The sequence below is a fragment of the Malaclemys terrapin genome, chromosome 1 (genome assembly GCF_027887155.1).
Source record: "Malaclemys terrapin pileata isolate rMalTer1 chromosome 1, rMalTer1.hap1, whole genome shotgun sequence".
Classification (NCBI taxonomy): domain Eukaryota; kingdom Metazoa; phylum Chordata; order Testudines; family Emydidae; genus Malaclemys; species Malaclemys terrapin.
In genome coordinates this window covers 236,583,588-236,608,954 of record NC_071505.1, presented here as the reverse complement: position 1 = coordinate 236,608,954, position 25,367 = coordinate 236,583,588, and the positions used below count along the sequence as shown (strand labels likewise).

Genomic DNA, 25,367 nt, shown 5'->3' with positions numbered 1-25,367 from the left:
GGGTTGCAAATGTGTCATCAGGGAGCAGGGTGTGCATGGAGGACATCAGATTGCTGATGATTTTCCCATTGACAAAGTTGGATGCCTTGAGCATGAAAGCAGAGGGCGCTTTGCCAGTTTTGAGATATTCATCTTTACGGGATAGGGCATCTGCCTTCCCATTTCTTGGTCCTGGGCAATAGGTTACAATAAAAGTCAAAGCAAGTGAAGAGGGACCAGTGGATCTTATCTTGGTTAAGGTGTCTAACAGTCAATAGGTATTCCAGGTTCTTACAGTCTGTTAGGACTTAGGGAATTTGGCTCCATCTGGAAGGTGGCATTGCACCTGGAAAGCTGCATTGATAGCCAATAGCTACTTATCACAAATATCATAATGTTTCTCCAGTGGTGTTAGCTTCTGAGAATATAAAGCACAGGAGTGGAGTAGGCTGTGAGAGCCTGCATATTGAGATAATACTGCAAAGTGCAGTACTGAAAATATGGCAAAGTTCAAGGCATTGGCCTCAATCATCAATGTTGTACTGGCATCTTGGTGAATCAGTTTAGGTGCCAAGGTAAATGTCCTTTTCAGTTGATCAAAGGCTGACTGAGCCTCTATGGACTGGGCCCCCTTTTGCAGGAGCGTCATTATAGGTGCAGCCAGTCTAGAGAATCCTTTAATAAATCGCCTGTAGAAACTGGGGAATCCCAGGAATCTCTGCACTCTGCATACATCCTTGGGTGCAGCCCAGTCAGATATTGTTGCCACCTTATGTAGGTTCATGGTGAGTCCCTCAGGCAAGCCAATATATCTCAAGAATTTCATGGTATCTTTCTTGAACTTGCACTTCTTAAGCTTTGTGTGGAGGTAGTTTTGGCAGAATGTCTCCAAGACAGTGCATACATGATGATTGTGGAGGCCCTGACTTTCAGCAAAAATGAGGATGTTGTCCAGGTAAATGACAAATTGTCATTTATGTAATGACACTTATGGAATTCTGGAAGGTCACAGGGTTGTTTCACAACCCAAGCGGAATGACCAAACACTTGAGGGGACCATACCTGGGAGGCAGTCTTTCATTCATCTACTTCCCAGATCCTCACCAGGTTATAAGCTCTGTGGAGGTCCAACTTTGTTAAGACCTTGGCAGAGTGGAATCTTTCGAACAGCTCATTAATAAGCAGTAAGAGATACTGGTTTCAGATTGCAATCTTGTTCATCATTTGGTAGTCACACAAGGCTGAAGGAAGCCATCTTTTTCTGCCACAAAGAAGATTGTGGCCCCCACTCAGGACGTGGAGGAGTGCATGAATCCTTTTGGCAGGTTTTCATCTAGATAGTTCCAGAGTGCCTGTAGTTCAGGTTCAGAGAAAGAGTAAATGTGTCCAAGGGAATCTCTGTTACTGGCTGGAGGTCAATGGAGCATACATAGCTGCAATGGGGCGATAAGAAGTCAGCTTTCTTTTTGTTGAACATGTTGACATAAAGTTGCTATTTAACAGGAATCCCTGCAGCTGCTGGGGATGTTGTGGGGGCTGCAAATGTCACATCTGAATCCTCTCTTTATATCTCTGAATTCTTTGGAGGACCAAGTAAGCCACAAAGTTGCTGGTCCTGGATTGGTTCTCAGAAAACAGGATTGTGGGCAAGACAGGGAGTCAAAGTGTATCAGCACTTGTCGGAGAGAAGGCTTTGGATTCTTTGACCATGGGATGGTGTTCCAAGAAGGAGGAGTGCTAGGCAGAGACAGGCTCCACCTAACGAAGAGAGGGAAGAGCATCTCGCAAGCAGGCTGGCTAACCTAGTGAGGAGGGCTTTAAACTAAGTTCACTGGGGGAAGGAGACCAAAGCCCTGAGGTAAGTGGGGAAGTGGGATACCAGGAGAAAGCACAAGCAGGAGAGCACAAGAGGGGAGGACTCCTGCTTCATACTGAGAAAGCAGGACGATCAGCGAGTTATCTTAAGTACCTCTACACAAATGCAAGACGCTCAGAGCTCCGGTATGAAACTGCAGAAAAACCTGAGAGTCTCTGGATTAACTTTAGAAGTGTGAGCAACAAGGGTGATGTCATGGTGGGAGTCTGCTATAGACCACCAGACCAGGGGGATGAAGTGGACGAGGCTTTCTTCCGGCAACTAGCAGAAGTTACTAGATCACAAGCCCTGGTTCTCATGGGAGACTTCAATCACCCTGATATCTGCTGGGAGAGCAATACAGTGGTGCACAGACAACCCAGGAAGTTTTTGGAAAGTGTAGGGGACAATTTCCTAGTGCAAATGCTGGAGGAACCAACTAGGGGCAGAGCTTTTCTTGACCTGCCGCTCACAAACAGGGAAGAATCAGTAGGGGAATCAAAAGTGGATGGGAACCTGTGAGGCAGTGACCATGAGATAGTCGAGTTCAGGATCCTGACACAAGGAAGAAAGGAGAGCAGCAGAATACGGACCCTAGACTTCAGAAAAGCAGACTTTGACTCCCTCAGGGAACTGATGGGCAGGATCCCCTGGAAGAATAACATGAGGGGAAAAGGAGTCCAGAAGAGCTGGCTGTATTTTAAAGAATCCTTATTGAGGTTGCAGGAACAAACCATCCCGATGTGTAGAAAGAATAGTAAATATGGCAGGCAACCAGCTTGGCTTAACAGTGAAATCCTTGCTGATCTTAAACACAAAAAAGAAGTAGAAGATTGGACAAATGACCAGGGAGGAGTATAAAAATATTGCTCAGGCATGCAAGAATGAAATCAGGAAGGCCGAATCACACTTGGAGTTGCAGCTAGCAAGAGATGTTAAGAGTAACAAGAAGGATTTCTTCAGGTATGTTAGCAATAAGAAGAAGGTCAAGGAAAGTATGGGCCCCTTACTGAATGAGGGAGGCAACCTAGTGACAGAGGATGTGGAAAAAGCTAATGTACTCAATGCTTTTTTTGCCTCTGTCTTCACGAACAAGGTCAGCTCCCAGGCTACTGCACAGGGCAGCAAAGCATGGGGAGGAGGTGACCAGCCCTCTGTGGAGAAAAAGGTGGTTCAGGACTATTTAGAAAAGCTGGACGAGCACAAGATATGATCATGTATATCATTAATATTGCCACTGTTAGACAATTGCAACAAATCTTCTCAAGCCAAGATCTGTAAAATAATGGTGGACACTTTCCTTCAATCACATACAAGGGTAAAACAATTGATTGTCCATCTAGTTGAACTTTCACCTGGAGTATTCATTTTGGAACCAACTTTTCTCTTGTATAAGTCTTCAAAACTGTAGAGTTTTCTTCCAGGGGAACTTGTGACGAAGTCTGGTGATAAGGAGATGCAGAAATCAGTGAGATGGCAGCTCCAGTATCAAGCTCCATTCTTGCAGGAACTCCTTCAATCAAGGGTGTGACCCAGAAGCCATCTCTGATTCCAGCTTCCAATAACACATGTAGTGCTAGGTCTTGATCATTGTCACTAAAGCTTCTGTCTTTTTCCCCAGTATGAATTCCCAACTTCTGTCTTTTCTTAGGTTCAGTCTTCATAGATGTCTTCTTGAATGGATAATTACTCTGTGTTGCCGATTGTTGAACTGTGCAACAGGTCATGGTGATGTGTCCTTTTTTTCTGGCACTTTCTGCAAATGATCTAGTGTGCCCAGCAATCCTTCTCAGCATGTGTCATTTGAGCACAACAGTGACATGGAAATTACTTACATTCCTGTGGTCCTTTGTCTCACCAATTCAGGAGGTGAACTTCTCGGTTGACATTAAAGTCCGGAGAATCCTTCTCTGTGGTCTCCATGGCAATTGTTATTTCCATATCCTTCTTGAATGGATGTGCTGATACAGTTAGTAACTTTTTCTGGATCCAGTCATTTCCTAATGCAGAGATAAATTGGTCACAGAGTGCATCACTTAATCTTTGTCTGAACTGATAATGCTTTGACAACTTCCTTAGAGCAGCAACAAACTATGCTATTGATTCTCCATTTCCCTGATGTCACCATAGAACTGATATCATTTTGCTATCATCGATGGAGTAGGAGAAAAATGTTCCTGCATTGCTACAGTAATTGCAGCATACAGTAACTCCCCACTTAAAATCCTCTTGCTTAACGTTGTTTTGATTTTATGTCCCTGCTCCATTACAGAACATGCTCCGTTTAAAGTTGTGCAATGCTCCGCTGTAACATCGTTTGGCTGCCTGCTTTGTCCACAGCTGGCAGCCCCCCTATCAGCTCCCCTACACCCATCCCCAGCACCTCCCGCCTGCCAGCAGACCACACAGATCAGCGCCTTTCCCCTGCTCCCCCCGCCTCCTGCCCACGGCAATCAGCTGGTTTGCGGCATTCAGAAGGGAGTGGGGAAAAGTGAGGACTTTGCGTGCGGGCTCTCCCCCCCTCCCCTGCCTCCTGAACACCGCAAACCAGCTGATTGCCTCAGGCAGGAGGCATGGGAGGGAGGGGGAGGAGTGAGGATGCAGTGTGCGGAGTAAAGGGGAGAATGTCAGGGGGGAGGGAGAAGAGGCGGGTTAAGGCTGGCTTGCAAATCCTGAGGGATGACGATCCTGACAGGGAACACAGCTCCAAAGTGATTAGGGGAGTTGGTCATCTAATGACTTGCTATAAAGAAATTTACCAAGAAAAAAAAAGGAAAGCAAAACAACAATCTCTAGATGTGTTTTTTCAAGTTCACAAAGTTCCGCAAGAACAGCAAGAGGAGCAGCCGGACAATCCACCCTCTTCCACTCTCTGACTCCACCACCTCCACCAAGTTTCATACTCAGCAGTGATAACTGTAGTATTAAACTGTTCCTTTAAAATTGTTTAAAACTTATACCTCTATTAAATTGCTTGTTTAAAATGTATATAATGCCTTTTGTCTGGTAAAAAAAAATTCCCTGTAACCTAACCCTCCTCCCCCCCCCCCCCATTTACATTAATTCTTATGGGGAAATTGGATTCGCTTAACATCATTTTGCTTAAAGTCGCATTTTTCAGGAAAATAACTACAACTTTAAGTGAGGAGTTACTGTACGTGGCAGTTCCAGGCACTGTTGGAGACAATAGGTCACACAGCAGACCGTATGCCTTTGAATCCATCCCAGTCAGCAAGTTTGAAACTCTTTGTCCATCTGGAATGGAATTGCAACCTTCAAATTGCTTAATGTTTGAAGTACACCACCCATGGTTTGCAGCTTTCACCAACCTCACCAAAAGTCCACAAAAGTTGCCATTTCTCTGCTCTTTTGTGGGATTTCACACCTCTTGGACATCTTCTCAGCCACAAGGAAATTTTTTTTCTTTTTTTTTTTTTAGACTGTGCGCTATCTGCACCGGATTTCCCTCTGCTGGCTGTCTGTGTCTACACTGCAGAATGCTTCCTTTGGCTGCACTTGGGCTCCCTCTGCTGGCTATAAACCCTCAGTGTAGACTACAGGCTGTTTGCCTGCTTGTACATGGTTGCTTGCTTCCCCCCTCGCTGTTTTGTTTGGACAGCTGTGGCAGTTACTGCAGAACTATTATCCTTTGTTCTATCTTTATTTGTCTACTTCCCCCTCTTTAGCTAGCTGGATCACTGTCATAGCAGCAGTTTGTCACCTTGTGCCTCTAGATGATTCCCCCCACTCTTTTTTATTATTATTATTATTATATATATACTTTTTCTTCCCCTTGTCTAGGCAAATAGTAACAGTGGACATCGTGGGACAGCACATTATTGCCAATATGTTATATCTGGACACAGCAGAGAAGGAGATAGACACAGACACACAGAGAGCTGATAGAAATGCAGCTGTCAGAAAATGGAGACTTTACTGTTCTGGCAGCAAAACTGAAACCAGTACAAAAGTGAGGCTTTGCACTGAGGAGGGGAAGTGCTCAAACATTTAAAGGGACAGGACATCACCCTAGGGACCCTACTAACAGCAGCTCCATACCACTTACTTCAATTTGTTACAGCTTATTCTCTTGGCCTCTTCCTACCTGGCCTCTTTACCCATTATCTCAGGGTTAAAGTTCTCAGGTCCTCTCTCTCCCAGCTTAAGCCAATGTAGCCAGCAACAAACTCTGGCTATCCCTCAAGCTCCTTTGGCCAGAGATATCCTTTCCCCTCAAGTCCCAGCCAAAACTGACTTGCTAATACTAAAGCCCTGAAACACCTTTTATCTGAGCCTGCTGGACTCTGATGGGATGCTTCTGTGAAGCTTCTCTAAAGAGGCCTGGAGGACCTATCTTTGCTGCTCCTTTCCTAGGGTGGGGTGTAATAGTGTGATAAATGAATGGGGGGGGGGGATAGCTCCCTTTTATGGACACACAGCCAGCCAGTAGCTATGAACTCCCTCTTAGTAGCTGTTCTCTAATGGCTTTACCTGTAAAGGGTTAAAAAGTCTCACTGCTATGCATAGGTAAAAGGAAGTAAGTGGGCACCTGGCCAAAAGAGCCAGTGGGAAGACTAGAATTTTTAAAAATTGAAATAAGACTCCCCTTTTGTCTCTCTGTTGTTCTGGGGAGAGGCAGACAGGGAGCAGTTATGCTGTGAAAAGCTTGGGCCAGGTATGAAAAATCATTAGTATCATACCTAGAAACTACTCATCTAAAACCTCAGATATGTAAGTAGATCAGGAAATGTCTAGGAAGACACAATCCCTTTTATTTCTTTATGGCTTGTTGATTCCTCTGTGCTCACCCCAGGTGCTTTTGTTTTGCTTGTAACCTTTAAGCTGGACCTCAAGAGAGCTATTCTTGATGCTTAATCCTTGTAGTTTTTTTTTAAATCTAGCAAAAGCCTAAATTCCCAGATGTATTTTCTTCTTTTTTTATTAATAAAATTTACCTTTTGTAAGAACAGAATTGGATTTTTGTGTCTTAAGAGGTTTGTACACATGTTGTTTAATTAGCTGGTGGCAACAGCTGATTTCCTTTTTTTTTCTTTCTCAGCTCTTTCCCCGGGAGGAAGAGGGGGGTGAAAGGGCTTGAGGGTACCCCACAGGAAGGAATTCCCAAGTGTGCCTTCCTGGGTTCTCAAAGGGGTTTTGCACTTGGGTGGTGGCAGCATCTACCAATCCAAGGTCAGAGAAAAGCTGTAACCTTGGGAGTTTAATACAAGCCTGGAGTGGCAAGTATTAATTTTTAGTCCTTGTGGGCCCCCACCTTCTGCACTCAAAGTGCCAGAGTGCGGAACCAGCCTTGACAAATAGGAATATGGGTCCCCGCACAGGAAGCCGCAAAGGTCTGATACACCCTGTTACAGGCTCCCACTATCTCCATCAGGGATATTGGCCTTTGGGGAATACATGATCACTGCATCAGCTCTAGTTCTCTTATTTTTGTGTTGGGGCTGCTTAAACTGTCTGAGCTCGGGACATGTGCAATCATGCCAAGTGACTGGAGCAGGAGTCATGTCTAGTGGTTAGAACAGGAGTCAGTAGCTAGGAATAGGAGCTCAGGGTCAGATGCCAGAGCAGAGGGTCAGAGCCAGAGTCAGGAATTGGAGCCAAGGGTCAGAGCTGGGTTACCTGGAGTGAGGCAAGGCAAGGGCAAGGCTGAGTGCAAGGCAGGACCAGGGTTATTGCAGCCAAGGGTGAATGCTTTGAGCAGCCACTGAACTGCTGCTGCTGCTGTGATTAAGAGCTAATCTCCTGACACTTCCAACAGTCTGGCAGTGTAGCCATTTAGGTAGCCTACCACAGGCCAGCTAAACTTCTTATATTGCCCAGAGACTAGCTCTGCTGCAGGCTCTGCTTCCAGACAAATTTGAGAGGGGCAATAGTTGGAGAGACTAGCATGAGATATTAGATGCTTGCTCAAGACACAATCACTTATTTAAGAGAAGTTGGTACTTTGCACCCCCCTGGAGGAGATAGTCATTTCTAGTATAGCCCCTACAACTCCCTATGGCTTCATATCTGTAGGAGCCCTGCTTCATTAACACTGATTCAGCAATCTATCCCTATTCAGCAAAGCACTTAAGCTAAACACATAAAAAAGTTAAATGCATACTTAAGTGCTTTGCTGAACTGAGATGGACTTAAGCATATGCTAAAATGTATTGCTGTACTTGGCCTTGATGCACAAAAGTGTGCATTAGTCCCTCATCATTTGCCATAAAAGCCCTTGCCTGACCGAATAAGTTGCATACAACACTCGGTGTGCCTCTTGTGTACAACAGTGTTCTACTCCTATCTACCAGACAGAGGCCCTAAAGAGCTTTGAACATGTCAAAACACTATGTTCATGGTGAAGGTGATTGCAGTTCTGTTTTGTTTTTGCTGCTGCTTCAGGTGTTGTGACACAAAGAAATATAATCTTGTATTTTCTCAGAACTATCAGGTTGATTTATTTCAAACTGAGTATTGCAATCTAGCTAGTATCTTCAAGATCTCTGTTCACAGTAAACTGATCAGATTGAGATAACAGCTGATCACTTGGCACCATTAAAATATCAAAGGGAAAAAACAGTCATTTATACATATGCTACTGCACCACCCCGCTACACCCTGGTAGGTCATATAGTGGAAATATGGAAAACAACAAAAAATTAGTGAATGAATTATTTCTTGAAGCAGCATCTTTACCTTTCTCAAACAAGACTTTTGCTCAAACACTGCCTAAACCCTGTAGTTTGTCATTTTAAAGACCTAATTGTATACTGTTCCAGACTAAGTTTCTTACCTCTTACCCATCATTAGGGCCCTACCAAATTCAAGGCCATGAAAAACGCGTCACGGACTGTGAAATCTGGTCTCCCACCATGAAATCTGGTCTTGTGTGATTTTACCCTATACTATACAGATTTCACGGGGGAGACCAGCGTTTCTCAAATTGGGGGTCCTGACCCAAAAGGAAGTTGCAGGGGAGTCGCAATGTTATTTTAGGGGGGGTCACAGTATTGCCACCCTTACTTCTGCACTGCCTTCAGCTGAGGCCGGAGAGCAGCAGCTGGTGGCCAGAGAGCGGCAGCTGGTGCCGGCGCCCAGCTCTGAAGGTGGAGCCCTGCCAGCAGCAGTGCAGAAGTAAGGGTAGCAATACCATACCATGCCACCCTTACTTCTGTGCTGCTGCCTTCAGAGCTGGTGGCCAGAGAGTGGCAGCTGCTGACTGAGGGCCCAGCTCTGCAGGCAACAGCAGAGAAGTAAGGGTAGCAATACCATACCATGTCATCCTTACTTCTGCGCTGCTTCTGGTGGCAGCTCTGCCTTCAGAACTGGGCTCCCGGCCAGCAGCCGCTGCTCTCCAGCTGTCCAGCTCTGAAGGCAGCACCAATGACAGCAGCAGCGCAGAAGTAAGGGTAGCAGTACCGTAACCCCACCTACAATACCTTGTGACACCCCCCCCACACACAACTCCTTTTTGGGTCAGGACCCCTACAATTACAGCACTGTGAAATTTCAGCTTTAACTAGCTGAAATAATGAAATTCATTATTTTTAAAATCCTATGACTGTGAAATTGACCAAAATGGACTGAATTTGGTAGGGCTCTGCCCATCATCACCAATTTCCCTCCACAGGAAAATAGATCAAGCAACTATCTCATAGAAAAAATTGTATTTTACTGCATTAAGTCAGTTCCACTACTGCTACCAATGGTGGAAACAGCAATGGAGACAAGATGCAAGTGCTTTGAGGACCATATAATCTTGCACTCTTCAGAATCTGTGCCTTGTCCATACTACCACTTCTGCTGTTGGTAACACTGGTGCAGAAAAATGTTTCCCCAATTGTAGATATACCCATAAGGGTGCCAATACAGTCCTGCTTGACAGTTAGGGGGATGGTAACTGAAGAAGCACCTGGCTGAAACTAGGAAGCAATTATGTGCAAAATAAACTATTTAAGGTAATTTTTGACCCTTTTATGACCTCAAGGTTTGATTCAAATTTGTTCTAGCTACAGGTGAAGGTTGGAGGAAAGGAGTTTGTTTGGGGTTTTTTAATCAATTCAACCATACCTAATTTTAGGTCATAAATTAGTCTTGATTCAAGGGCAGATATTTTCCCTTAAAATGTGTCCAGAGGAGTTTCATTTAACATAAAGAGGATATCCACAACAGCAATAAAGTAGCCTGATGTCTTTCAAATTATGGCAGAATATGGAGCTATGGTACTGTCTTTATAATCATTATGGCCGCAGTCCTGCCATTGGAACTGTAGGGACAGACCCTGGAATCCATGGCGCCACAAAGCTCTGTTTGATTAAGCTGAAGGATCAGATCTTAAGTTTACAATCAAACTCCTTTAACCATTTGGATACTGAAATTGGTTTTGTCTGAAAATTGCCAGGATTATTCTGAAGGATAAGGAGAAATTTTCTGAAAAGTGGAAGAAAATTGATAAAAGAATTTGAGTTTCAAACTTGTAACAAGGCACTAAGCCTTAGGGCACATGTACACATCCTCCTGTCAGGAAGCTGGACATCTCTGTGACAGTGGGTACTATTTCTTACACCTGTTAAATCATGTATCCAGGCCGAGTGCTTTTGGGTGGGGTCCACTGACTCCCTGAACAACTTTTCACAGTAGTGGATTCTTTTGGGGAATTCTCTGCTCAATTTTCCCTTTCTGGTTCCCTTGTTTTTAACCTTTGATGCAAGCTTGTTCCTGTTTGATTTTTGTTGCTCCAAGGAGGTCAATTAGTCTCCACGTTTTTGTGACCCCTTCCCTTTGAAGGGGGAGGTTGTTGTTTTCCCAGTGGAATTAGTTCATCTTGGGGACTCCACCTACTTCATGGCATTTTAGATAGGCCGAGTGTGCCTGTCACAGGCCTTGGTCCCTTCAAAACTGCAAGCTGTAGTCACAATAGATGTAAGCATAGGACCCACAGGATATAGGCTGCCTGTTTCTTAAGGGGCAGTCAACAGGAGAGATCCAGGGTCAGGAAAAGACTTTTCTATAGTAGCCAAGATTCAAGAAAGGCTACAAGCGGGGGGAAAGATGTGTCCTTTCCACTACCAGCTTGCAGAATGCAGGGAAGTCTATTTATTAACAATTTTATATTACTTTGAGCCTTTTGCATTTTTTATTTAATAAAATCTGCCCTGAGAAGAGCAAGGTGGAACTGACTGCAGCATTTAGGCTTATTTTGGACCATCGCAGCTAGTGAATCTGCCCACTAACTTACAAGACCACTAAATAACTGGCCTGATTTGAAATATTGACTTGTCTAACCTTTTTGGTGTTGCTGTAGCCCTTCATACTTCTCACATAGCTAAATCTCCTTGGAGACTCATATGCAGTCTACACTGGGAAAAACAGTTGTCAGGGCTAAGCTGTGGGTGGCCTGTGTGCATGGGTTAATTATCAAGTTACGGTCAGGAGATGAGTAGCAGAGTTGGGGTTGAGCTGGGTCAGGAAGTCAGGGTCAACCACTGACTTGCAGACAAAAGCCAAGTAATGACGTCGGGGTCAAGATGCCAGGAAGTCTGAGTCAAGCACTGAGTTCCAGATAGGAGGCAAGTAGCGGAGTCAGGGTCAAACTGAGCACTGGAGCCGGAGTTTGTGGTTCACAGCAAGGCAAGGTCTGGAGTATAAGCAAGCAGGAAGTCTGCGTTGTAACTCAGACATCTCCTTGTGGTGGCTTCTTGGTTTATATCCCGGTATGGGCAATCAGTGCGATGTGTAGGACTCTCGACTCAAGCCCTGATGGGCGGAACTTCCTGTAGTGTCTAGCATCACAGAATCCCCCAGCAGAAACCTGGCTTGGGCTTCTTGTGGCAACACTGAAGCGGTGGCCTGGAACTTCCTGGTTCTAGTCTTGCAGGTTGTTACATAAGGCTGTTATTAAACAGAGTTATTAATGACTGTTGTACCTAATTGCACTGGTTACTGTGTGTGTACATGAGCCTGTGTTTTAAGAGACAGTTTTCAAGGATGGGCCTGAATCCCACATTGAGAACTGTGTGGATGAAGGGGCCTGCGGATGAGGTTCTCAATACAGTACTAGGGTTCTACAGATTAAAAGCAATGTATATTATACATTATGGCTTGTGTGCTGTCCCCTTAAGTGCAGGCTGGAATGTAGGAATATAAAATGGAATAAAAAACCACGTCTACCTTCAAGCTGTCTTTTTTGACTTTTCCCCCCTTTTTAATTTATTTGTCTAAAGCAATGTTTTTCAACCTTTTTTCATTTGCGGACCCCTAAAAAATTTCAAATGGAGATGCGGCCCCCTTCAGACCTCTGAGACATAATCTGTGGACCCTCAGGGGTCCGCAGACCACAGGTTGTAAACCACTGGTCTAAAGACAAGTTTGTTTTGATCCTCTTGTCATGATAAATAAAACAAATCTGTCTGTGTCAAACCTTTCTGCTAGGGTATCAACAGTTAATTAACATTAAGAAGCCATGGCAGTTTCTGAGAGGCAGAATTCTGATGTAATTTAGTTCTGTCCACTAGGAAGCTTTTAGATGCTCCGACCATATATAATTTATTATTGTCAGTCATGTGGTAATAAAACTCATTTTGCATAATGAATGCTTGCAATGGAAAAGTGCTTAAAGGGTTTCAGTGGAGCAGACAGTCTTTTCATCTGTCTATATCAAAGAGAAATTAAAAAATTATGGGAGTTTAAGGCATCCTTATATAAAACCCTGTAAGTAATGCTTTAAAATGCCCACAAAAATGTATTCAAAGAGTGCTTACGTTATCCAAATGTACTGCTGCATAATAGCTGCTTTATGCCTTTACCCAACATCTTTGCATGTAATTATTTACATGTAATTAGTTTTCCTACATGCAATTCATACAGAAGTCAGATCTGGGAATGTTTTGTTGAGTTCCAGGAAAGACCCTATTAAGGGTCAGAAATTTCACCCGGTTTATGTTGCTGGGTACCTTAGACTTTGATCCTGCCAGACACTTATGTACATGCTTAACTTTAAGCATGAGTAGTGCCACTGAAATCAAAGAATCTTTCTGCACAGTTCCAGTTGCAGGATTGGGGCCAGGATTATGATGATGAAAAAGAAACTATTGTTAGCCATACTGTTGACAATATTGTAGATGTCAGGATGTCATTTTATTGCTGTTATGAGCATTTTGTTTATTAGAAGTGAAAAATAACTAGGACTGCTTGTGAACTAAGGTACTACTCAGTGTAAGTAAAGATGTCCTTTATATTTTCAAAAGTTCTTTAAGAGGCTCTGGGCAATCTTTTGTGCATCTCATTGTTTTGGTACTAAGTGTCTCCAATTATAGACTTAATCTGTTTCACTGAAAATCAACCTCAAACATCCAATCCTGACTTTATTTGTGCAGGATTGGGCCCCGTTTGTACCCAATGAAGGCAAAGATGGAAGTCACAAGCAAAACTTTCTTTGTCAGTGAGCCCAGGATTGGGCATAAAGGAGAAATAGCAAACTTTTTTTATTTTTTAAAGTAAAGGCACAGAACCTGCTCCCTGCTGGTGCCTGTTTGAGCAGTGATGGAAATCAGGGGATGCAGGGAGTCAGGTTTGCGGATTAAGGGGAAGTGAAGCCAGGAGCCATGATTTCAAGAAAGCGAGGCTGGCTGGCGGACTTTGCTGTTTCTCTCTCAGGCTGGAGACAGGAAAGCTGCGAGGCTTTCCCCGGGAGAGGAGAGGAGAGGAGGCGGGAGGGACAGCGGGCTGGGTGTGCAGCAAGTGGCGCTGGTTTGCTGGGCGTTACACTCCGCCCCCGGAGAGGGGGTAAGGCTGGGGTGCTGCTGCGCGAGACAATCTCTACTGCGGGGAAGGGGCTGCGATCCCGCTCCGTGCGTGTCTCTTCCCGCCTGGCAGCATTTTCATGGGCCCCCTGTCGCCCCCGGGCTCCTTAGCAGCAGGCACCAAGCCCAGCCCGCCCCGGCCCCGCCTCCCTCCTCCCTCCTCCCTCCTCCGCGGGCTTCGCGCGTTGAGCCGCCTTCGCCCGCCCCGCGCTCTGGAACCGGCTTCTAAAGTAAACAGCGCCCCGGCGGTAGCGGCCCCTGCCCGGCTCCGCAGCGCCCCCCGGCGGCCCCGGGCTTGCAGAGGATGGCGGAGGGCGCGGAAGCTGCCCCGAACAGCAGCAGCAGCCGCTTGTACCAATCCATCACCCAGTGGTGGGTGCCGGCGCCGGCCTCCGCCCTGGCGGGGAGGGAGCCTCCCTTTCCCCGCTGCATGGACTGACCCTCGGGGTGGTTTGCAAAAGGAGCCATACCTGGGCTTTAGCAGCCCCAGAGCCAGGGCGGCAGATGCCAAGAACTGCTCTGGCACCTCCAGGCATGGGGCAGAAAGGGCATTATACTGGCCACTGCTCTGGGACCTCCATGGCATGGAGATGAGGTGCTGCTTTGGTACCCTGGTACCTGCTTTGGTACACAGCTGCTGGGCTATTTGTGATGAGATGTGGCCACCACTTTGCACAAGGTAGTAGGTGACAGGCCATCATGCTGTTTTGACGCTTGCAGAATGTAGGGGTGAGCACACCATGTGCCACTTGGGTACCCAGAGTAGGCGCTGCGTTGCAGGGGGGGGAGGATATTATGTAGTTTAGTTTAATTCTTGCTCCTTGGTATAACTTCATAAGATACAAATCTTGACCGTTATGGGGGTCCTATATGCACAAGTTATGGAAACTGTTCCAGTAGGGCATACATTGTATAGTGCCAAACAATAGCTCTGATACAGAAACTGCCGATATCGCTGACCACCCAGTCTCCCCGCTTAATACTGCCACGTGTGGCCACAGAGCTGTGCCTCAGTGTCATCTATTTTAAATGATGATGCATGGAAGGTGTAATGATGGTTAAAGAGGACAATCCTCTGGTTCTTAGTTGCAAGCTTTTAAAATGCTGTATGAATGGTAACAGGACTATACAGCCAATGCATGTTGGCATGTAGAGTGCAGTAACAAATTGTGAGTCAGCACCAGTATTTTCTTGAGGTTACATTGGCTAAAATGATGGTTGTGGCAAATGTGGGCTGTTGGTGTGAGTTCTTGTGTGATGGGATAAAGTGTCATAATCATTTTTCACATGCGTCTGACGAAGTGGGTATTCACCCACAAAAGCTTATGCTCCAATACTTCTGTTGGTCTATAAGGTGCCACAGGACTCTTTGTCGCTTTTTACAAATCCAGACTAACACGGCTACCCCTCTGATATTTTTCACTGGGCTGTCCTGATTTCCATGCATTCATCTGTCCTGTGTTATTCAACACCCACTTGGCAGAATGCTTTGTGTGTGATAGTGGTAGTTTGTTTAAAAACTGGGAAGGGACGGTGATGTAATACAGCCGTGAGACACATTGCACGACATGTTAATATTGTAACAGCTACTTGTCAAGAAAATAAATTTAGAAAAAGTTAAAATCCCCAATGGTCTGGGGTATCCTCTCCTAGAAAAATTAGTTTCCTTTTTATTTTCCTTCTTCACCATTTTTTGGCATTTGGTACCTATTATGTAGAGCTGTCTTTCATTTTTGGCAGAACAGTATTATCCAGTGTATGACACTGTATAGAGCAGAAAACCTTCTGGCATTGCCTTTCTGACTTTCCAAGACACATCGCATCCACCATCTTTGATTCTAGGCTGTGGACTGTAATATCTTTGATAACTTTGTTTAAAACAACAATAGAGCACATTCAAGGATTTTAAATTGACACCATCTACTGATCTTAATTCTGTATATGCCCCCTTTATGATAATATATGAACACCTCACAATCTTTTAATATTTTTATTCTCACAATATACCTGTGAGGTAGAGAAATACTATTATTTCTATTTGACAGATGGGGAACTGAGACACAGAGAGGCTACGTGACTTGTCTAAGGTCACACAGGAAGTCTGTGGCAGAGCAGGGAATTGACTACAGGTCACATGAGTCCTAAGCTAGCTCCTAACCACTCACTGACTGTCCTTTCTCCTCAGTGAGCTTGTAGATCACCATCTTTATGTGATAAGTTTATAAAAGTTTGAGTTTTATTTTCTGTTTGGGATGTTGACAATAAAAAAACACAAGATTTTAGTCCAAAAGTAGTCTAATACTGGGCATGAAGGCTGGTATAATGGACTGGTGGACCTAGCTGCGAAGGAAAGGATCACCAGGGCCGACTTTTGGGGTGGGCTGTCTGGGCCCCTGCCCAGGGCGGCCCGCCAAAGAGGGCAACATGCGCAGGGTTTGGATTCCCACCTGACCTGCTGAGGGCCAGCTGGGCTGATGGAGGCGGCAGTCAGGTGAGCGGCAGAGCTGGAGGGTGGGGAGAGACCTGAGCTGCAAGGGGTAGTTGACTGACCAGCTGTGGGAGCCAGGTGACCAGGTGACTCCTCTGGAGCAGGGGTTCCCCTCCTTCCCCCTGCTCATGTGCAGCCACTGCTGTTCCTGCCCCCCTTCCACCCAGCCACCTCTGGCCACTCCGGACTGGGAGCGTCTTTCTGTCTGCTGGGGTGGGGAGACTGATGCTGGGGTGTCCCCCTCACCCATGCACCCGATTTCCATTGAGCTGGGGTGACGGGACAGGGGGAATCTGTGTATGTGCTGCTGCCTCTCTGGATCTGGAGCTGCTGGCGGCTGCTTGTGTCTGAACACAAGCCTTCAGGCTCCTGACCCTGTGTGCTTTCTTAAAGAGCCAGCACACTCATACACTCAGGCACACACACATTCACCTCAACCCAACACACACTGTCTCTCTCTCTCACACACACACACACTCTCTCTCTCTCTCCTTCCCCTTCCTCCCGCCCCCCCCCCCAACACACACAACACCAGGGCTCCCTGCATTCAGGTCACTTCCCCACCTGGGCTATGCTGAGGCATCAGTAGCTGCTGCTCTCCTGCCCTCTCCTTATGCAGCCCAGGGGGTGCATGGGGCAGAGGAGCAGCAGTCCAGTGGGGGAACGAGCAGCAATGCCAGCTGCTTTGTGTATCCAGGTGGGTCAGTTTCCCCACGTGGGTGCAGGAGGGGGATGCAGGGGTTAGGGGCTCCGGAGGGAGGTGCAGGGGGTAGGAGTGAAGGGGGCACAGTGAAAGGGTTGGGGCACAGGAAAGGGGTGTAGGGGTTGGGGTGCAGGGGGCATAGTGCAGGGATTAAGGGTGCAGGAGGGGAGTGCAGGGGTTGGGGCACAGGAGGGGGCAGGTATTGGGGCACCGGAGGGGAATGCAAGGGTTGGAATGAGGGGGCACACACAGTGCAGGGGTTAGGGGCACAGGAGGGGAGGGCAGGGGTTGGGGTGAAGGTGGCACAGTGCAGGGGTTGGGGGGAAGGGAGGGTGGAAAGACCATGGGGGACCATGGGCAATGGGGGGGCAGGGGCACCAAAACACAAGTTTGTCCAGGGTGCCATTTTCCCTAAGGCCGGCCCTGAGGATCACATACAATGGGCAGCAAACCCTGGAAAAATATGAGTCCATTGGGGACAGTTTCCTAAAACTGGTCATCTAAACAGCTCTGCAGGAGACCTGGTTGAAAGATGGGAGATAAATCGACACCCTCCCCCCTCTCATCTTTGTCTCTTTTCTCCCCCGCCACCCTTTTCTTGCTTGATTTTGATTTCCTTAGTTTTTGTTTGTTTGTTTAGATATGTGCCACAAAAATCCATGTGCTAGAAATATTGTGGTTAATACATGGAAATCCAAGCATTGCATTTTTTCTTAGTCTTTTCTCTTTTCTGATGCATAGTACTTCTGTACTTCTTTTATATGTTGGCATCTAGAATATGTTTGATATGTTTGAAGAAAAAAGATTTAAAAAAATAACTAAAAACAAAAGTAGTCTAATACTATGTCAATAAATAGTTAAATGCACAGGCAAAGCTATTGGATAAAAACATTATTGAAGTACAAAACTTGCATTCTCGTCTCCTAGAAAACTGACTAAAACCCTAAAGAAATTGATCTCTGTTGTAATTCAATGGATTCCAGCAGTGTTATACCTGGGATGAATTTGGATCCAGATTTAATACCTCAGGGAAGAATGATCAATTCTTAAGCGTTTTCTGATGGTTCTTTACCCAGGAGAAGGGAGGATTTCTGGCTGCTGGAGGCAAGGTTTAGTCAGGACTCTTCACTAGACCGAATACTATTTCCTCACCCCCATGATGGGAACACCCCATTATCTCAGCTTGCCCTCTGCCTGTGTTCACTACCTTGATGCTGGTTTCTCATCCCTGCCTCTAGCTGTGAAGCAATTCATTCACAACAGGCAGTCAAGCTGGAGATGGTGAGAAACTGGCAGGAAGCCCAGAGCAGTTGTGTGCAGGGAGGTGAGGCCAAGCAGTACTCTCAGGTGGTGGGCTGACAATCTGAGGTTGTAGGATTGTTTGGTGGATGGGTTCGTAGGCTGCAAACAGGTGAGACGTAGGGAGGTAGGCCTGGGGGGGGTCTCTTTAAAAGGGAAAGAGCAGAAGTGGGGACACATTCTGGGGAGGAAACGAGAGGAGGCACAAGTAAGAAGCTGAGTTGAAACAGATCCAGTCCCTCACATTAGAATACTCAGAAGTAATGTTCTTTCTCAGTTATATCAAATTGTTGGAATCCTAACCCATTAGGATAAAAGATAAAGCAGAAAGATAAATGTTAGCCAGCCTGAAATCAGGTTGTTAATAAAAACAGCCAATGCTATTTTAAAACCTGTACTTCACAGATAAGCTAGTGCTTATAAGTCTGTTTTCTAAAGCAGTTTGAATGTCAGTAAAGGTACTATGAGTAACTGACACTCTGCTAAAATAATTAAATCGACATAAATTATTTGGCATAACAGAAATAAAGTCGCTGTAATAGAACATTTTCATATGATCCATGAGTCATGCTTTGAAAATTAATCTTCTCCCTGTCTCAACATTTATTTCCCACAAATGCGTCAGTTTTGCTTCAGTATTTGTGCTATTGGAAGTATTATTCTTAGACAGCCTGGATGCCATTGGCATTATTTCTTAATTAAACTGTATTTTTCTGGTGGTGATAATAACTTAGGCTAACAAGAAAAGAAGAACAGGAGTACTTGTGGCACCTTAGAGACTAACACGGCTGCTAACAAGAAACTACATTCAAAATCTTCCTCATCTTACTCACACAAGTAGTTTACTTTAATGTGACCACTCAGGCGAGTAAGGTGAGTGGGATTTGGCCCAAGAACGAGCATTTAAGCCAGGGTTCGGCAACCTTTGCCACGCGGCCCGTCAGGGAAATCCGCTGGCGGGCCAGGACAGTTTGTTTACCTGCAGGTTCGGCCAATCGCAGCTCCCGCTGGCTGTGGTTCGCCGTTCCAGGCCAATGGGGGCTGCGGGAAGCGGCATTGTCCGAGGGATGTGCTGGCCGCCGAACCTGCGGACGCTGCAGGTAAACAAACCGTCCCGGCCCACCAGCAGATTTCCCTGATGGGCCGCGTGCAAAAGGTTGCCGATCCCTGATTTAAGCACATCAAGAGCAGTCTGGATATCAGCAGTGATACTGAGTAGTAATATCAGACTAATTTCTGCTCTCTTCTATACTTGTGCTAAAATCAGTGGGATTTCACAGGTGTGAATGAGAGTAGAATTTGGCCCTTTGTATTCTGGTAAGGTCTAACTTTTGTAACACCCTGTTATACAGCATCTTTTAAAAATGAAAACAAATGCTTAATTAATATATTACATTTGGTTGTGGAGCCTTTTATATTTGCATTATACATTAGAAGATCACAGTAGTTTCCCATTTTAGAGATACTAATATTTTTCCATGTCAGCTTTAACTTTGATGTCAGTTTTAACTATGATGCTATTAAACTATAGTATAAAACAAAAACCGGATCGTATCTGATAGGTTTGTTGCTCTGTGGAGTATATTCTCACAACCTCTTGATACATAGGAACTGACAGGTCTTCCAATGGGAATTCAAAGGAACCTGAGAACAGTCTCTAATGCACATATGTGAGGATGTACCATTTTCTTTATATGTTCCATTCTATATGCATCCGAAGAAGTGGGCTGTAGTCCACGAAAGCTTATGCTCTAATAAATTTGTTAGTCTCTAAGGTGCCACAAGTACTCCTGTTCTTCTTTTCACTTAGAAGTAGTAGATGTGATTCTGATCTCACTCTGTTGTAGATTAGGAGTAACTATGGAAGTCAGCAGAGTTGTACCAGTGTAAACCTGGAGTGATATCAGAATCAGGCCAATAACTTTTAACATTCTAATCTTGACATAAATTGATATACATTTTGTACCATTTTGTTTTAAAGGATAGCGGATAATTTCTATGTTTGTGAAGGATACAGCATACCTCGTTGTCTACTTTATGAAATGTATATAGAGAATTGCACTCAGAATGCTCAGACTCAAGTAAATCCAGCTACATTTGGAAAGGTACAAAGCACATTGCTTTTATAGCATATATGGGGCTTAAGATAATGGGCTGAGACCTTGTGTAAATTCATAAAGAGACACTTACTTGTACAAGGTTTGATCATGTTGCAAACTAAGGGAACTTAATTTACAGACAAGGATAAGTAGTTATGCAATACGATACCTTCAATGTAGAATGCTGGGAGAGATTTTGTTTGAAAGCTGCTATCCTATCTCTTGGTATAATATTCTCTTTGGCTCGCTTGGGGAATTTTATCTGCATTATTTTCTCTCTGAGGTCAGGTCTACATTCAAAACTTTTGCTGGTATTGTAATGTTGATTAGAGATGTGATTTTTTTAAAATGACATTTCTATACCTGCAAAAGCTCTAGACACATCATAGATGAAATTATACCAGCAAAAAAGTCCTTTTGCTAGGACATCTTATTTTATTCTTCAAACTGGCATAAGAGTTAAATTGTGTATACAACAGGAAGGTTTGCCAGTATAGGTATAGCTATACTAACAAACCTCTCAGGTGTAGACTGAAAACTTTGTATTTCATGTAAACAATTAGCACTATATTTTTTTATCCAAGTTTTGATGCTGGAAAGCATCCTGGTCTTCATGTTGTTTATCAGAATTTTTTTTTTTTAATTTACTTATGAAGATTTTGCTCAACACACAGAATGTGTGTGTGTTTATAGAATCATCCAAGCAAAGCAAGATGCAGGAGTAAAAAAAGTCCTTTAGACAGTGTCACTCTTCTAATAGTCTGGAGTTTTCATAGCCAACAGGGGAATTATCTTTTAAGACCCTAATCATTCGTCCTAACAAACAGATGCATTCCTGCTTAACTTTATTCATGTGATTAAAGAAAAAATAACATTTTTGACTATCGTTACTCTACACATTTTTTGCTCAAAATTTCCCACTATTGCTACCACTGGTGCAACTCCACTGGTATTCAAGCTGTTAGGCCTTGTCTGCACATTAACTTGTCGCTGTTTAATTAGAAGTATTTTTTTTAAATCGGTTTAGTTTAGTTGTATACATTGTATGTAGCTATTCTTATTTCAGTTTCAGAGTAGTTTATTGTTGTTTCACAGGATTAAGCTAAATCAAAATAAGCAATTCTTAAACTAAAATATGGCACACAAACTTGCACTGGTTTAATTAAATGGGTTTTAAAAGACACATTTTGTTAAACTGGTGCAAATTGGTGTGTAGACAAATCAAGGGATGAAATCCTTGTCTTATTGAAGTGAATGGGAATTTTATCATTGACATCATTGCAAGGATTTCACCCCAAGACCTTTAGGGTAGGTCTATGGTGGAATAAAAGACCTGTGGCATGGCTGCTGAGCTGGCCCAGGTCAGCTGACTTGAGCTCATAGGACTCAGACTGTGGGGCTAAAAATTGCTGTGTAGACATTTGGGCTTCGGACGAAGCCTGGGTTCTGGGACCCTCCCCACTTATGGGGTCCCAGAACTCCGGCTCCAGCCCATGCCTGAATGTGTACACAGCAGTTTTACAGCCCCACAGCCCAAGCCCCATGATTCCGAGTCAGATGACCTGGGCCAGCTGTGGGTGTTTAATTGCTGTATAGATAAAGCTCCTTTATTTTTACTACTGTGTCATCTAACTCAGTTTAGATCAAATAGAGGTTACACAGTGGTAAAAATGCTGGCAGACACTGCCAACCTGGTTGCATTAGAACTACCATCATTACTACCAATGTGGGAGCTGCATCTTAGGGCAACTGAGCAAAAAAGGCTAGTGTAGACAAGGCCTTTGACACCAAACAACTTCATACCTGATTCATTTTGTTCCTATCCTGCATAACAAAGACTCCCAAGGTTTATCTAGAGTAGATGCATTGTGTATTTGATAATCTGTTCCTGTTCTAAAGAGGAAAAGTAGCATGAGCTCTCTTGTTTTGTCTGTAGCTTTATAAGATTGCTCATACTCATGTTGTGTGTGTAATAATAACAATTTGGATTATTACACTTACAGTATTATTACTTGGTGCTAATCTTGAGAGGTGCTGAATGATTTCAATTCACATTTCCTTCAATATGAACAAAGAGGATACTCAGCAACTTGATGAACTTGATAAAAAAATTGATAAGTCAAACCCGATCCTGCAAACATTAGTTACGTGAGAAGGCTAACTGAAGTAATTGGGGCTCCTTGTGTGAGTAAGAACTACTTGACTGAGTAAGGCTTGCCAGACTGGGCTTCATATTGGCAACATATTGGTGATGCACACCAGCTAATTCAGCAATTACTATTTGAGTGTTATTGGGAGAACAGGTATCACAGCAGTTTGTGTGTGTGTGGGGGGGGTGATGCAGTAGTGGAAACAATTAGAGGAAACCAAATCAGATAAATCTTTATATGTTAGTATGACTTGCCCAGATAACTCTTATCTTTTGTGTTTTTTAGCTTGTTCGCTTAGTTTTCCCAGATCTGGGGACCAGAAGGCTGGGCACAAGGGGAAGTGCCAGGTATTATTTATTTATTTTATTTATTGCTTTATTTAAAAATGTTAATTACACTCTTTTGGGGGGGAAGGAACAGAAATAACTGTATCCTCAGCTCTGTTAACTTGAGACACTGCTCTACCCCAGCTGAAGTTCTTGTTGAATGTCTGTAATAAATCACAAGAACAGCTCTATTGTGATTGATGGTGTTACCAGTAAACTAAAATAGGATTAATTTAATGAAAGTCACCATATCCAAGCTGGTTTATAGCGTATGAATTCAAGATAATTTTAATTTTCAAAACTTAAAAAACACTATTTAAAATACTCTGGTGCTTTTGAAGCACCGGCTTGTGTTGGGGGGATGCAGAAGCTCACTACCCTAGTAAGGTGATCCAGAGGCATTGTGTCTGAGGGATTCATGTGATCAGGTTAAGCCCAAGGACTCTTATTTTGACCAGCCCTATGCAAGAGGCCCTAAAGGTAGGGAGTCTTTTCTGTCCCTGCACACCCATTGAGTGGCCCTTCACAATCTGGCTCATAATGGAATTGCTATAAACTGTTACTGCAGTGGTCCCCAACGCGGTGCCCATGGTGCCATGGCGCCCACCGGGGCATCTATGTGTGCCCGCATACTGGCTGGCGGACGAGCATCCGCTGAAATGCCGCTGACAAGCAATGCCATCCAGAGGTGTTGCTGCTGAAATGCCGCTGATTTTGGCGGCGACACCTATTGACGTTGCTGCTTCTTGGCGGCATTTCGGCGGATGCTCGTCCACTGCCACGGTACTCGGTGGCTCGTCGTCTGGCGCCTGCCAGACGAAAAAGGTTGGGGACCACTGTGTTACTGGCTCCCTGATGGATTTCCCCCTGCCACACACCCATACAGAGCATGAAGAGAATTGAGTCCCATTGATTTTTAATCCATTGATTTAATGTCCAAATTCATAACCACTGAACAGAAGAAAAAAAAGATTTTTAAGGCCTTCACGTATGCCAATTGCATGAGCGTTTTGCTTAATGAAGATGAAAGGACTGCAATTAAAATACTGATTCTGAGAGTGGCATATGTTTACTTTGATCTTCTCACAAATCTTCTGCATCAGCCTGGCCCCATCACTTTCAATTACTGCGGTGCCATTCTCACATTAGATTTTTGACTGATACACATGGCTGATGCTAGAGAAAACTAGGTCCTTTACACCAGCATAGGATCAGCTCAGTGAAGCTCTGAAATACACCTACACACCCAGTCTGACACATCCCCTAACCTGGGATTAGGGGTGGCTGGTACACAAACTGCTACACTGGGTTTATGCCATGCACTCAAATCGGGGGGACCGGATAATTTCTGCCACAGAATATTGAAGGAACTGGCACAGAGGATTACTATTATTGCACCAAGGATTTTTAAGAAATCTATCTATTTGGGGGTAGTACCATATGATTAGAGAATAGCTAACATCATACCTATTTTTAATAAAGGAGAAAAAATGTGATCTGGGCAATTTTAGTCTGACCTCATTGGTATGCAAGATTTTAGAACAAATTGTGAAGGGAAGAATAATGAAATTCGTAGAGGTAAATGGTAAAGGGAGTGCAATGCAACATGGATTTACCAAAGAAAGATCATGCCAGAGTAACCTGATTTCCTTCTTTGAGAAAATAATGTATTTTTTTTAAGGGGGGGGGGAGGAAAATGCAGCAGGTTAATTATTAGTTAAATTAGGCATGATGTGGCTCAGTACAAACATAGTAAGGTGGATAAGGAATTGGCTAAACTGGAGATGGCATTGCGTTGTGCTGAAAAGTGAATTATTGGACTGGAGGGAAGTTACCCATGGAGTTCCTCAAGGATCAGTCTTGGAACCAATCTTATCCAATATTTTTATTAAATACGAAAAGTAGGAGTGTGCTAGTGAAATTTGCTGATTATACTAAGTTGGGAGGCAGCATCAATTCACAGGAGGATTGGAACATACAGGAAAATCTAGATGATCTTGAAGACTCAAATAACAGAAATGGGATGAAATTCAATAGTACCAAGTGCGTACACTTAAGGTTTAATAATAAGAATTTCTGCTATAAGCTGGGAGCTTTTAGTTGGAATCAGCAGAGGAAGAGAAAGACCTGGGTCTGTGGGTTGATCACAGGATGACAATGAGCCACCAATGTCATGCAGCTGTAAAAAAGGCAAATGGAAAATGTGATCCTAGGATGAATTAGGCAAGGCCTTTCCAGTAGAGATAGAGAAGTATTAATGCCATTGCACAAGGTGCTGGTAAGACCTCACTTGGAATATTGTGTACAATTCTGGTCACTCATGTTCAAGAAAGATTAATTTAATCTGGAACAGGTGCAGAGAAGAGCTACTAGGATGATAGGGGAATGGAGGATCTATTTTATGAGAGTAGACTGGATGAGCTCAGCTTGTTTAGCAAAAAGAAGGCTGAGGGAGGATATGATTGCTCTCTATAAATACATCTGGAGATTAAATACTAGGGAGGGTGAAAAGCTATTTAAGCTAAAGGACAATGTTGGCATTAGAACAAACTGGCCATGAACAAACACTAACAATGCCTGCATCTGTAATTTTCACTCCATGCATCTGAAGAAGAGGGTTTTTTACCCACGAAAGCTTATGCCCAAATAAACCTGTTAGTCTTTAAG

At 44.2% G+C, this 25,367-nt stretch overlaps 1 protein-coding gene across 1 annotated transcript in view; it reads left to right on the top strand.

Moving 5' to 3' along the window:
- Positions 1-13,939: 13,939 nt before the first annotated feature.
- Positions 13,940-25,367, top strand: part of RFX8 (regulatory factor X8) — a 53,051-nt gene continuing 41,623 nt past the window's right edge. Inside the window, exons 1-3 of the mRNA XM_054009920.1 lie at positions 13,940-14,007; positions 20,107-20,230; positions 22,660-22,721. Of these exons, the coding sequence (XP_053865895.1) occupies positions 13,940-14,007; positions 20,107-20,230; positions 22,660-22,721 (254 nt within the window). The remainder of the gene's footprint in view (positions 14,008-20,106; positions 20,231-22,659; positions 22,722-25,367) is intronic.